The sequence below is a fragment of the Macrobrachium nipponense genome, chromosome 46, assembly GCF_015104395.2.
Source record: "Macrobrachium nipponense isolate FS-2020 chromosome 46, ASM1510439v2, whole genome shotgun sequence".
Lineage (NCBI taxonomy): Eukaryota > Metazoa > Arthropoda > Malacostraca > Decapoda > Palaemonidae > Macrobrachium > Macrobrachium nipponense.
The window spans coordinates 40130767-40144334 of record NC_061106.1 but is presented as its reverse complement, the minus strand read 5'-3'; the positions used below and the strand labels follow the sequence as shown (position 1 = coordinate 40144334).

Sequence of the window (13568 nt, the reverse complement as noted above, 5' to 3'; positions counted from 1 at the left end):
AGTCAAAGCATTGCATGATAAACCAGATAATTTTAATATTATGTAATTCAACTGATACAAAACACTTTAAGACAATAAATATTTATTCTTTATTATTTGGCCAATGGTGTTTGAAAATATTAGCCTAAAATCCAATAAAAAAGATAACGATAAACTTTTTGAGTCAAAACAAGCACTAAGTAGTCAGAAATAATGAAATATTACCCAAAACCTCATTAAACAAAAAAAAGCAAATTACAAAACTATTAAATGTTTATCACAGTGGGAGCCATTATAACGCTAAATTTCTACAACAAAAAATATACAAGTAGTGTTTCCCAGCATATGAACCTTTGACTTACATATCTTAATCCTCAGGTCTTATGCTGTTGGAAGACCAAGTAGGTTACTGTTACCACTAACAGATGCTACGAGAGGAATAACGCTGCCTGAAAAGCATCACAGGATAAAACATCCTATTGACTTGGTTTACCTGCTCGCTACATAAGCCATACATAACTGACCAACTTTGAAGTTATGAAGCAAGAATTCTATCTAAAGTAATGGTCAGTGAGCCAGTAAGTGAGCCAGTAAATAAAAGTTTTGAAATACAAACTAATAAAATACAAATGTACACTATCATCAGATTCAAATCAACCTGAGTTGTATATATATTTAAAAAAAGGACGAGATTGCACTCCAACTACTGTGTTTAGTGCTAAGAAGATCAGAATGGGATAGGACCATCCAAACATTAAATCTGTAAAATAAAGCAGCAGGTAAGGGAAAAGTTGGGGTAAACCAAGACACTAAAGCTCAACAACAACACTGATGTCAGGAAGCTGAAGGTAAAAGACAAAACAGACCAATAAACTGCTAGTTAATGTCAGCCTGCCATGGTGCTATCTGTCTTTGCTATGAGTATCCTTACTGCATTCAATATGAATTGCTCCCCTGCAAAGGGACACTCATATGTATTTTGAAAGGAAGCCAGACCTGGGGATAATCATGAAATCTATAACTTTTTGACCAAACAAGCAAAAGGCAAGGAATTTAACCTGCAATACCTATCTGAAATACACAGTGCTCTTATTTCTTCCATACCATTTTACAACTTCCAATTCTCTTCTAATATAATAACACTTCAAAACACTTGTTATCACTCACTACAAGTACTTGCTGCCAAATGGTTGGGAGCAATTTAGTACCATCACAATGGTGTTAGTATTCAGCTGCAGATGCAACAAAGTTAAGGAGTCATCAAAACGCACAAAAAGTACAATAACGTTGCTACTGCCAGCCAACAACTCTATCCATACTGCAACGGTAGCAGAGGGCAGTACATCCTGTCATTAATATTATTTCATGATATGAATAGCTCATACTACACAATCACTGGTGTCTTTGATGTTTAGAAACAGAGATTTGCTATCCAATAATACTAAGGAACTCCAAAAGAATGCTATATAAAAAAATTCCTTTATGTTTACTGAGCATTCATAATCATAGACTCCCATCACTAACATGTCGAAAGCATGTCTGCCTATCCAACTAGAGCACTTCACAAATCCATAGATACATAAAATCAGTCACAACCAAAGCTGCAATGTCTATTTTCTGTATATTACAATACGCTCAAAACACGGCAAAAGATTTTGCAATATATGTCAATTTACAAAATAGGCAAAGATATTAAAAAATAAACTCTTCTGGACTGGTCTTTGGTAGCTCATATTACCAGGAACTAAAATCTAGGTATAAAAAATTACTGTGGCTATGGATTCTTCCAGAAGTACAGTACGTATGATGTCATCTTCTCTTAATCCACAAAAAAAGTTTACACAAATGAGCCAGAAATGACACAACCCCAACAACAACAACTATCTTTGACAAATGCCATTCTTAAATATATATATGTTCACTGTAATATTCTTCAAATAGCTTTACTTCTAGTTTTTTATAAAATACATTATTCAGGAAAAATAATCCATTTCTTTATAAAGGAGTTAAATGTTATTATTTGTTATCTTTTGGGTTGCTCGCTTAGTCCAACTCAGGTTACTATGTTGTGAAATTGTGGTAAATTAACTGGTATGTACAGAACCTTTGAATGTACTAATGTATCTTTGAAAATGCAAATTTCTCTCAAAGTCAATGGTTTATTTTACTTCTAAATCATTATTCTTATCAATGTTAATTCATTCAATAGCTATAAATGATGAATCCCACTGAATTTTTGCGCTTAACAAAAAAAGAAAAATCTTCTAAGAACTTAACCTAATACATACACCAATTTAATTTTATATAAATTTCATACCAAAAAATGACTTATTTTATCTGTCACCATACGATGTTTTTTATTTACTTGCATGCCTTAAACATTTTCTTTCGTAAAGTTCTATTTCAGAGAAATTTTATATTTATATTATCTAATGATTTTATATTTATATTATCTAATGACAGACAGTTCTCACTGCAGGAGCTCTGAGTGACATGTCACTGTAGCATCATAAACATACAGCACATTTTCGTAGAATCAACCAACAGTACATAGTACACAACCTACCAGCGGACAAATATAAAATGAAGACATATTTGCCAATAAGAAAAAACATTCCTTGATCATAAAGTCAAAATATTTACCTAACCAGAACACTAACTCACAGGCTCATACGTTTTGCCAATTGATTCATTTTTATATTTAAAGTCCTTATTGTTTGGCACTGCGACTTTCAATAATTTAACAGTGGCGGCAATAACCATTTATTTTTCATGAGGAATTTTTTTAAAAGCTTATTTTAATTTACGTACAACAGGTGGGACATTTGGTTAAAAATATTCTTATTCAAAACTGCAAACTGATAATTGTCAGGGAAATATTTTTTGACAGATCAGATCATAAACTTTCTATTGCCCATTCACCTTGCCGTTTTCTAGAGATCGGTCGCTACAACTATGTATTCTACAACAGGTAACCACAGGGGCAGCTGCAAGAAATATAGCAATTTTACACAATTTTCAGCTTCAACTACACGAATGCCATCATGGACTAATGTCCTACGCATTTTGATATGTACACAGCCAATTTCGATTTGGCTAGTTATTCCCTTAATTTTGCTTTTTATTCATAATACAAAGTTTAATCAAGGACACCCAAGTTTCTACAGTCAGCTATAAGTCCAAATGATTTATTCATTACTGATTTTCTATTGCACTTGCATTGTTGCTATTGACAAGTCCTGAACCCATATTTCTTCAAGGGGCAATTAATAAAATGAGAACTTAGCAACATACTACAGTATTTTCAATCCAATCTTTTTAGGCTCCAGTAACCATTGCAAATCACGAATTTCTGGGATGGATTGTTTCAAACAAAGAAATTGAACAATTTTGTCACTGGGTGCCATAGCATATCACACACCCTTAGTTGATTTAATTAATCAGTCTTCATAAAAATAAAACCATGGCTCCCCTATAGTGAATGTGCTATCAAGCTGTATTGGAGATTTCTTTCCATTAAAAGGTATGCAAGGCTGATAATAAAAAAAACTAGTTATTTTTCATGTAATTTTAAAAATATCAATATAAAAATTAATATAACTTCAAAAAACTATCTTCAATGTTTCTTATAATTTTTTTTAACTATAGTAGTTTATGAGCAGTCTACAATATAACAATGACAAGACAATTATATTTTCACAACAAATTTCCTTGAAAATTTGCTGATATGAAATATTATATGGAGCACCACAAATTTTCCATGAAAGGACTAACATAGTATATATGAATGGAAATTGATAAACAAAAATATAAAAAATAACTGTCCAACAAAATGAAGACAACCATTCTCACAAGACTCAGTAGTAGTAGAGTAATAACCTTTCTGAAAAAAAAAATACAAAGGCAACTTCAAATTATACAAATTCACAATAAATACATGTACATAAATATTGCTATAGTTTTCATTTACTTCCTACAACATGTGAGCAAGCCAAGCTGTACGAATTCAATTTACATGATACTGAGGAGTAATGCATTCCAAGGTGAGACAGTAGTCGATGTGCATCTTACATTTACTTACACTTGGGCATGGGTCAAATGTGTCTGGATGGTTAGGCTATTCAGGAAGCACATGAATTCAACATAACCTTCTATCCTTAAGAGACAGTTCTGACATCTTATTAATTAATGAGTAAGTCATATCACCATAAAGCCCCAATTCAAAATAAAAAAAAATAACCCTGTCCTCATGAGTCTTAAGAAAAACTTCAATTATGAATCGTTGAAGAAATTTAAGTGAAACATGAAAAACACAAAAAATTAACTTATTATCAATCATCCTAAATGCTCCTGAAGATGCAATTTGTCCAAGCTTCTCAAAACTACACTACTGCTATCTTAATTAGTCATCACTTTTTGCATATCCATTCCTCTAGGTTTTTCATAAACTTTACAAGTTCGTACAGCTTGATGTGAAGAAAAACAAGATATTCAGCTTTAGAAACTTTCAATGAAACAAAAAGAAAAGGACGATTGTCACTATTCGCTAAATATTTTGAAATGTTTAACTTAACTCTAGAATAGAATACAGTACTGGAATAAAAATATCATTTTTAGCATCATACAAGAACTTTCTGTAATCTTATTTGCATGTAACCATTCACCATTAAATGACAAGATGTGATACTGAAACAAAAATAAAACTTTCTCGGAGAAGGGAGTGGAATGGGTGGTAAGCAGCACGCAGGAAAAACTTAGTTTCACAACATATTACTAATTCAAAACAGGCTGTTGAATCTATTTTAAAATATCATGCCTCTTGGGAGCAGAAAATATTTGAAAGCTTATCTGAATAAAATGGAGTGTTGCATATTGGAAAACAGCATCATGAACCATCTTCGTACAGTAAGAGATAAAAATTCCATCCAATGATTCTGACCAATGTTTTATAATCAGAGACCATTGCAGTATTAAGAACCTTCCAGTTGACTATGCCAACACTGTTTCAAGAGGGGTTAAAGAAATGATATATCTATTAACTCCATATTTGTTTTTTTATAAAAAAATGCTACATCTTTGTCTAACAGGAGAAACTCACCTCACTCAAAACAAATATTTCATTCAGACCATTCACTCAGCTAAATTATGTATAAAACTAACAATCTTTACAACGCTTAAAAAATTTATATCAGTGATCAGCTTATATAATAGCATGTCCTGTATATACAAATATAATGAAGAATTCAATTCATATATATACAAAATTGTATATGTAAGAAGACCTCTGAATATAAGAAGCCACCAAGACAAAAACAACCACAACAGAACTATGGTACAAATAACAAAGCCAGCAAAATTCAGGGGGAGCTTGATTTCCCAATAATCTCTGCTCATGAATCACTTATCTTATTTACTAGTCTTCATAAGTTTTCAAACGTTTCCTTTTTTATATAAATAATGTAAAGTAGTCCATCCTAAATCACAGCTGATGATATGAAAAAGTTTCTCTTCTATGAAAATTCCTGGATTTTAAACTGATGCAAAGATACTACAATAATATTTATATATCTTGTTAAGCCCTGACATCCTACTGCAGTACTAAATCTAAAATCTCAATACTCTGAGGTACCGTACATGTAATCTCAAGTGTGGCAGTAACTTCCACATTAAGTTCACTTTCATATAATATATCTAACCATCTTGGTTGTGGACAAGTGAAAAGTTGCAGCCTTCACATTGTATAAACAATTTCAGAATTTATGTGAGAACTTCCCTTACAGTCTTATTACCACTTTTGGTGAAGAAGCATTCATTACAATTTTTATTCACTTCACAAATATTCCAAATTAAAACCTACACACAAATTATTTCTCTCTACAAAAAACTGAATTCACGAAAACTCCGAGGTAATAAATTTAAGGTGGACCAGTCCATATAATTCTGACTTTAGTGATGCATTTGACTTAATACTCAGAAAATATATGAATGCATTGTTCAAGATGAACAAAATAATAATATGTATATAGTTTGACATGATATAGGAAGTATCTGTAATAATAAATTCACACCAAATGACTCAAAACTGTAAAATCAACCTTAAACCATAGCTCACTATTTTGCTTATAGACACCAAAAAGGCTTTAAAACCCAAAGTAATTTATGGGTTTTCATGACAAAAGATGAGCGAAGTTTGGATTTATTGAAATGCCAAAAAACAAGCATTTCGTTCATACATTAAAAAAAATTGTATGACTGGTCACCTCCAAAAATATAAAAATAAAAATATTTTAAAATACATATAATCTTTCTTTATGCAATGCTAAGAGAATATGAAAAAAAACTGATGATACTGTAGTATATCCATAATGCCAAATTTTGAAACTTTGAAAATAAATTAAATTCTTTGGTTTCAAAGACAGCAAGGGAAAAATTTTATGAAAAAAAAATCTATTCTTAAATTTCAAAGGCTACAAGGGATGAACTTAATCCTTATTATGAAAGACTGCTAAGAATATCAGGTCAACTTTCAACAATTGGGGGAGGGAGGTTTGTCAGACAGATCAACAATTTCTTTTTAGGGCCAGTTTTGAAAGCTATAATACTTCAGTTAAAGAATATCCTGTAATTTCCCCAATAAAACTATGCCATTAAGGCAATATTTGTACAAAAACTCGCCACCATTTTCTTCCACAAAGGTCTCTTGATAATATGTAAACCATTCCATAACTCTAATGAATACATAAAAAATTAACCATTTTTACATTAGCCTGAAATTCAAGAAATACAATTTATTACATCACAATCTGCATTATTAGAAAACCATACAAAAATTAACAAACAGTAAGGTAAGTACTGTTTAATGATTACTTGAAACACCCTTACAGTTCAAAACTGGTTATGCCTATGACAGAGGTAACTGTCTTTAAGTAGAATCACAGAATTTCACCATTTGTAGATCTGATCTTATAAAATTTATAGAGTCCATCAAGTATGCTGGCTCTGCAATTATGTTTTTGCTTCATAGAAAAGAAAAATAACAAAATAGAACACTTTAAAGATTCATCATTTTGAAAGAGGTTGACACTGCTGGCAACTGTCCATCTGTAATGGTTCATAGCGTTCCACTTGAATAGTTGTCTGATATATGTGATGGCGTGATCTTATAATTCGCTGAGCATCACGTAACACTGTGTCATGGTCAGTCTCTGCACCTAAACACAAAAGATATCGCTTATTACAATTAGGTTAACATCAAGTTGCTCTCTTAAGACACAAATTTTCAAGACAATACTTTCCCTAATGAAAACCTATGATTACGAAGTACTATATTCAATTGTAGTCAAGTGTTTTTCATTACGGGCAATATTTAAGAGACAATACTAAGATAAACCATACTTAAAAGGCCCTTATTAGTAACTCCCTATGTGACTCCCAACACAAAGTACTCAAATCTCATTGCTAATTCAACTTTACTTAACTCTGAAAAGAAAGTACCTAATGAATAACAAAGCTACCTCAACTTGCACTACTTTTAAAAAGATGGTACTTACTTATGGCCAGATGTACAGAACAGGCATTTTTGTCCAGTGTCAGGGCCCATATGTGCAATGAGTGAACCATTTTCACCCCCTGTATTGTCATAAGGTTATTTGAGACAGTTGCATACTCAATTCCATGGGGTGTTCCTTCCATAAGCACATGACTGAGATCCCTCATTATAGGTATAGTTGTAATGATGACCAACACAGAGAATATGAATGTGCAAACGGGATCTGCAATTTTATATTCAGGCTGCAACATGGGTAAAAAGAATATGATTAGAATTGGTTACATAAGTACAAGACTCATTTATGCTGCCAATTGCTAGCTTTGAAAATAAAAGAAAAATCAGCAGTTATGAAACATGAGTCAACTTTACCATTCTTGCATAAATGTATATTGAATATACTACGGCAACTTACACTATTGTCATATAATACATAAAAGATATTAGTTTTATCACAATCCTGTCACTCATGCACCACTCGATTCACAAGTAAGATCAAACCACCACCTACACTGTTCATGGATCTGCAGCAGCCTTTTTAACAGCTATGTGTCTGCGCATCAATGTCTCAAGCTACTTATTCATCAACAATTTCACTTTCTCCTTTTTCTGTATTACTTTGTCGCCAAAATATTTCTTGACTCTCACAGTGCACACTCCAAAATATTTCTTTTTAATTGTAAGGTAAAAATTAGATCAAGGTAATTTTAAAGTAGTTGGACAGCTAGGTGAGAAGAGACAAAAGAGGACTAATAAAAACAACTAGCAAAATCCAAAGAAACTAAAAGAATTAAACAGCATATGATAAAACAAGAATATGATAAAATCTGGTTTTGCAGCACACTTTAGACATTACTGCAATTGTTCCTCAGCTACCCCAGATGCACTGATTGTTAATGCATTCCCTCTGGCGTTTCCCTCCCAGTCTTCAGCTTCAGCTTTACCCTCATCCAATCATCATCTCTCATTTAATAACAAATACTTCGGGTAACCCGTTTGAGAGTAAAACTGTATTGTTAAACAACAATAGCTACCGATAAACAAATAAAATAAAAACCACTGATAAATAATTCGTGTTACGTTAATCCTTAAACTGAGAAACTTATTTCTACATACATACACAAAAATGTTCACTCACATAAAACTTGATGATATATGCAGCTATCAATACTCCAATGCTTTGTAAAAGATCACCAATAATGTGTATGAACGCCGCTCTCACATTAACATTGGTGCCTGATGACGCTGACTGTTGCTCTGAAGATCCTCCATGTGAATGACCATGCCCTCCGTGACTGTGACCATGGCCACCAGATCCAGTATGCAGAACAACACCAAGGCTGCAATTTAAAAAATCAAAACATTGCACTGTAATAAAAAACGTTTCATTCTACTTAATTCTACTGCAATGCTATATTGTTAGTAGTACTTCTGTGGATTCTATGGTTTGTATTAACTTTGTTATTGTTTGCATGTGGTAGACAGGAATGTAGCAAGCTTAGCCTGAGATTTTGGGGTAAACTACCATAGGCTCATTAAATCTACACATGCGTGCACGCTGATCATAAGTTTATGCATAGAAACCTCCATGTGTGCTTGATGGATATTTTAACATGGATAGCATTGAAAGCTACCAACCACTTTCATCAAAATCAGTTCAGTACTCAATATTAAAACCTTTGAGAGAATCAAAACCCTTTTTTGCATATTCAAAAAATATTGTGACCTCAGAGAACTCTCAAGTTTGCAATACTTACATTATATTAATAACGACCCCTAGAGCTGACACGATTATCATGACATCAGACTCTACTTCAAAGTCCATGGATGTAACACGTTCTACAGCAGCATACACTAGGATTCCAGTAATGAGCCATATCATTAAGACACTGACTACAGCTCCCAAGACCTCTGAAATAAGATAATAATGTGTAATGAACAGTGAGCACCTAGTAATAACACTTATCTGTAGTAAATCAGACTGTTTTCCTTCCCTTTAAGAGGAGTGCTGATGCCATAAACTGTATTAGTATACATTTGTATAGTTTATCAATATTCAAGAGACCTGCCCGATAAATACAAAGGGTGGGGGTCAAGTGAAAGCAATGAGTATGCTTTTGTAATATAATTTACATTGAAATTTAATGCTTTTCCCCTATCTTTCAATTTTACAAAAAGTGCTTCAAGCACATATCATATGCATTTTATAGAAAAGATCTTGGGATACTCATATACATTTGTCACCCATTCTTAAAAGTATAATTTATAACTGTAATGAAGAGGGATGTTGCATTACCTGCTCTGTGGTAGCCAAAGTTCATCTTTCTAGAAGCTGGCTGCATTCCAATGAAAATTGCAACTAAAGATACGATGAAAGATGTTAAGTCACTCAGGAGATGGGCAGCATCTGACATGATGGCTATGCTATTTGCAAGATAGCCACCCACAGCTTCACCGATCTAATGAAAGAAAGAACAAATTTGTTAAAACCATATCTAAAAATCACTAACCTGAAGAGGAAAACAAGATTATTTCAGTTTTTACATGGTAACCTTTTCAAACGGCATTAAACTCATTTCAATAACTACAATCATCTTTGCAAGAAAATAAAGGGAATCAATACTATATAGTGCTTAATTGTTTCTCCTGCAAATTTCTTGGTTAGCTGATTTAGTGTTAGCAAAAAATAAATGAAAATTCAAGTAACTGTCAGAGTCCTCTATCTTGCACTACAAAAGTTCTAGTGAAAATTGCTTACATATTACTGCAATAAAACTTCTTACCATAAAAAGAGTTGTCAGACAACATGCAATTATGAGCCTGGTCATAGCCTTCCTTGATGCCCGATTCCCCTGTTTAGGTGTGTGACAAGTGGTCTGACTGTGAACTAGACACAGACAAGCCACCTTGTCCTGCTTCTCCACTATCATCATCCTATAATGGAAAAAATCTGATAGAATGCTGTAATGTAACGAACTGGAAGAAGCCTGCAATTAAAAATATCCCAATAATAAACAGAGCAAATAATTATGCTGCATGCATAAGGACTGTACTACTAGTCAACTTTAAGGATACATGTACAATGATAAGAAAATCAGGGATTTTAAAACATATTACTGCAATATGCTAAAATACACAGACAGTTTGTGGTGGGAAGACCATATTACAAATTGGGAGGTGGGAGAGATATATGGCATCCAGTGAAAAGAAAATATGCCAAGACGTAAGTTTAAGAATACCTCGGCAAAGTAGTAGATCTGAAAGTAGCAGAACCAAGACCTGATGGAAGGACCAGGAAGTTATGAAAACTGGATCAGACGCAGATCATGATCAGACGATAATTCAAGGTAAAAAATGCATAAGACAGAAGTATGGCATGAACTCATTTCATATCATGAAAACTCGTTAGTAATGATGTTGAAAAAGTGTAAAATTGCTCATGAGAGAAAGGGTAATAATAATAAAAAAAGGAGCCTGATATAGTAAGAAAATGTTTTTTTTACTTATCTTACAACTAATAGAGTAAAATGTAATGAATTAAAATTTCACTTGTATGCCCTTAAGGAACTTTAGTTTATGTCTATGAGATGGAAAGACTGAAAAGAATAGATTGTAAAAAAAGAGAAGCCATGACTACACCCTGCACAGAGAGGCAAGGATCAGCAATAAAAAAATTTAAATCATTATATATCTCAAATGAACATCAACTTTTTCTTGCTTGCTTGTCCTTTAAGCTACTCTTCCATTCTGAACTATCCTACAGGACTCTCTCCTACTACTTCCATATCTACTACTTTTTTCACCATCTGTTCTCAAGTGTTGTGTTTTTTTTTTTCTCCATTCAACATACAGTACTAAAAAACTAAAAGTACACTATTCATTTTGCTTCATAGTTCCAAGTACAATACGTAAGTCAGTAGTAAAGATTGCATAATTGCTATAAAACAAAGCACTGCAGAAAATACAAGAAAAGGAACAGCAATAATGGGTTCAGATTATGCCTGTCCTGTTTCCTAATATTAGCAGTTATAACTTGGACCATCAATGGATGGTCTCTTGTTTGTCACTTTTTCATAAGTTATACTTTAATAGAGATCTCTCATATTCACAATTGATCCATGATCCCTTATTCCCGCCAAGAGTACTCTGATTCCCTAAAAAGCAGCACCAATATGCAGTAAATGTGCCTCGCTTTCAAACTTCTCAGTTGCTGGGGTTCTTTATGCCTAACACCATTCAACTGTGGAACCGTTTCTCTGAGAAGGTCATGTAATTGGAACTTCAAAAGTTCAAGTGAAGATGTAGTGAATTACTACTGCTATTCTCCTTGCATTTTAATAGACTTTTATCTGTTTATCAATTTATCATTTCTTTTTAATAAGTGAGATCTCTTTCTGCATTTCCCTTGACCTCTTACTTCCTAATGACCGGTGGGCTTGTACCATATGAATAGGGTTCATCGTCTGAATAATAATAATAATAATAATAATAATAATAATAATAATAATATAAAAACACTACAAACTTCAACCAAAATTTTCCATTTTCACAAATACTGAGTATTCCCAAACCATAGCAAAATAAGACAAGGCTACACAAAAGAACCCTGTTATTTTACCAAAACCTTACCCTCCCTTTTCATTTCTAAATTTCTGACCATAGATATTCGTTCTAGTCACTAACTCAACCCAAAACCCAGCATTCCAAAAGGGTCCCCCTTACCATAGGATAGAGAAAATTACAAGTCATTTACAGTCGACGGCCAAAAAACAAGGTTAAATTCTCAATTAGCAACCAAATAACAGTAGAAAAAGTCAATCTCCAAGGAAATACCCGACGCGCCATTAGGCTACGGCTTAGATTCACCACTGACTAACCTGAGATGTCATGGAAAAGTTACTTCTAACAGCCGGCCATTTTTTGCACGAGTAGCCAACCTAATTTACAATTGCTGGTTCTGGTTGAATCTAAATTAGCCAGAAGTCTTAAGGTCTTCATTTCCAACTTGATCTAGCCACCCGAGCTGTGGCCTACTACTACGCCTGACCTAACCTAGCCTAGTTTCGAACTTACTCGCAAAAGTGGCACATCGTCGGCATCATCCTGAGAATCAGTCGGGAGACCAACAACTGGGTCTCTTAATTGTTGTGACGAGGAATTACGCTGTCCCACTCCTTCGTGACTCCCAGCACTGTAATTATCACTAACATAAGAACTCGACAAAAAACTGGAGGAGATGGTGCGACATCGGGTACAAAAGGCTCTTCTCGTAGTCTCCTCCTCCACTTCCACCTCATCTAACACAGTTCCCCGTGGTGTCACTGCATCTAAAAGTTTATCGTCTAATATTCCGTCAGCTTCAATGGCATTTGCAACTTCTGAGTCGTTGGCTGTGCTATTGATGGAGGTGTTATTTCCCAATCTCACGTCCATGTTTACACTTTACCAGGTGACTATAGATGACGCAATAACATTTCATAGACAAATGAAAGTTTGGTTGCGCTCTCTTTACGAATAAATTGAATAAAATGAGTACGTTCATGTGATATCTTACAAAAATTTAACACTTTCCCTCATTAAATATAAAAATATAAATTTTAATGCGTATGATGTGAAAAATTTATATTTCATCAACCAAAATAGCGCAAAAATATCATTTAAATTAAAGAGAACATATCCCTTTTCGATCCTCTCTTGTTTCTTATTTCTTGTGACACATGATAAAGTTGTGACTTGAGATAAGGGTTGTTATCTTAACCATAGTCCAAACACCTTACATAGATGTAATCGTGTTTTGTTATTCTGTCTGATTGCGGAAAAGAAATTATCAGTGTTCAAACACTTGATAATGACCTTGAAATTCCAACATTAATTTTTACTGTACTCTTCGGTGGGTGGTAGCACTTTAAGAACGTGCACAATTTAAATTCTATTGGTATATTATTTTAGCATAGCAATATCAAAATAAAAGTTCTATTGCATTTTTTTTTCATCATCAAAATAATCTAACACGCACTTGATAATAACACCATTTCCATGGGAC

General features: G+C 33.4%; 1 protein-coding gene across 1 annotated transcript; it reads right to left on the bottom strand.

Moving 5' to 3' along the window:
- Positions 1–3529: 3529 nt before the first annotated feature.
- On the bottom strand, positions 3530–13018 carry LOC135214936 (proton-coupled zinc antiporter SLC30A2-like). The gene is given in 8 exon segments (XM_064249427.1): positions 3530–7190; positions 7530–7770; positions 8664–8865; positions 9283–9436; positions 9822–9984; positions 10309–10395; positions 10397–10459; positions 12599–13018. Coding segments are annotated over 8 exon segments (1419 nt in total). The 5' UTR covers positions 12959–13018; the 3' UTR covers positions 3530–7041.
- Between the last annotated feature and the right edge of the window lie 550 nt (positions 13019–13568).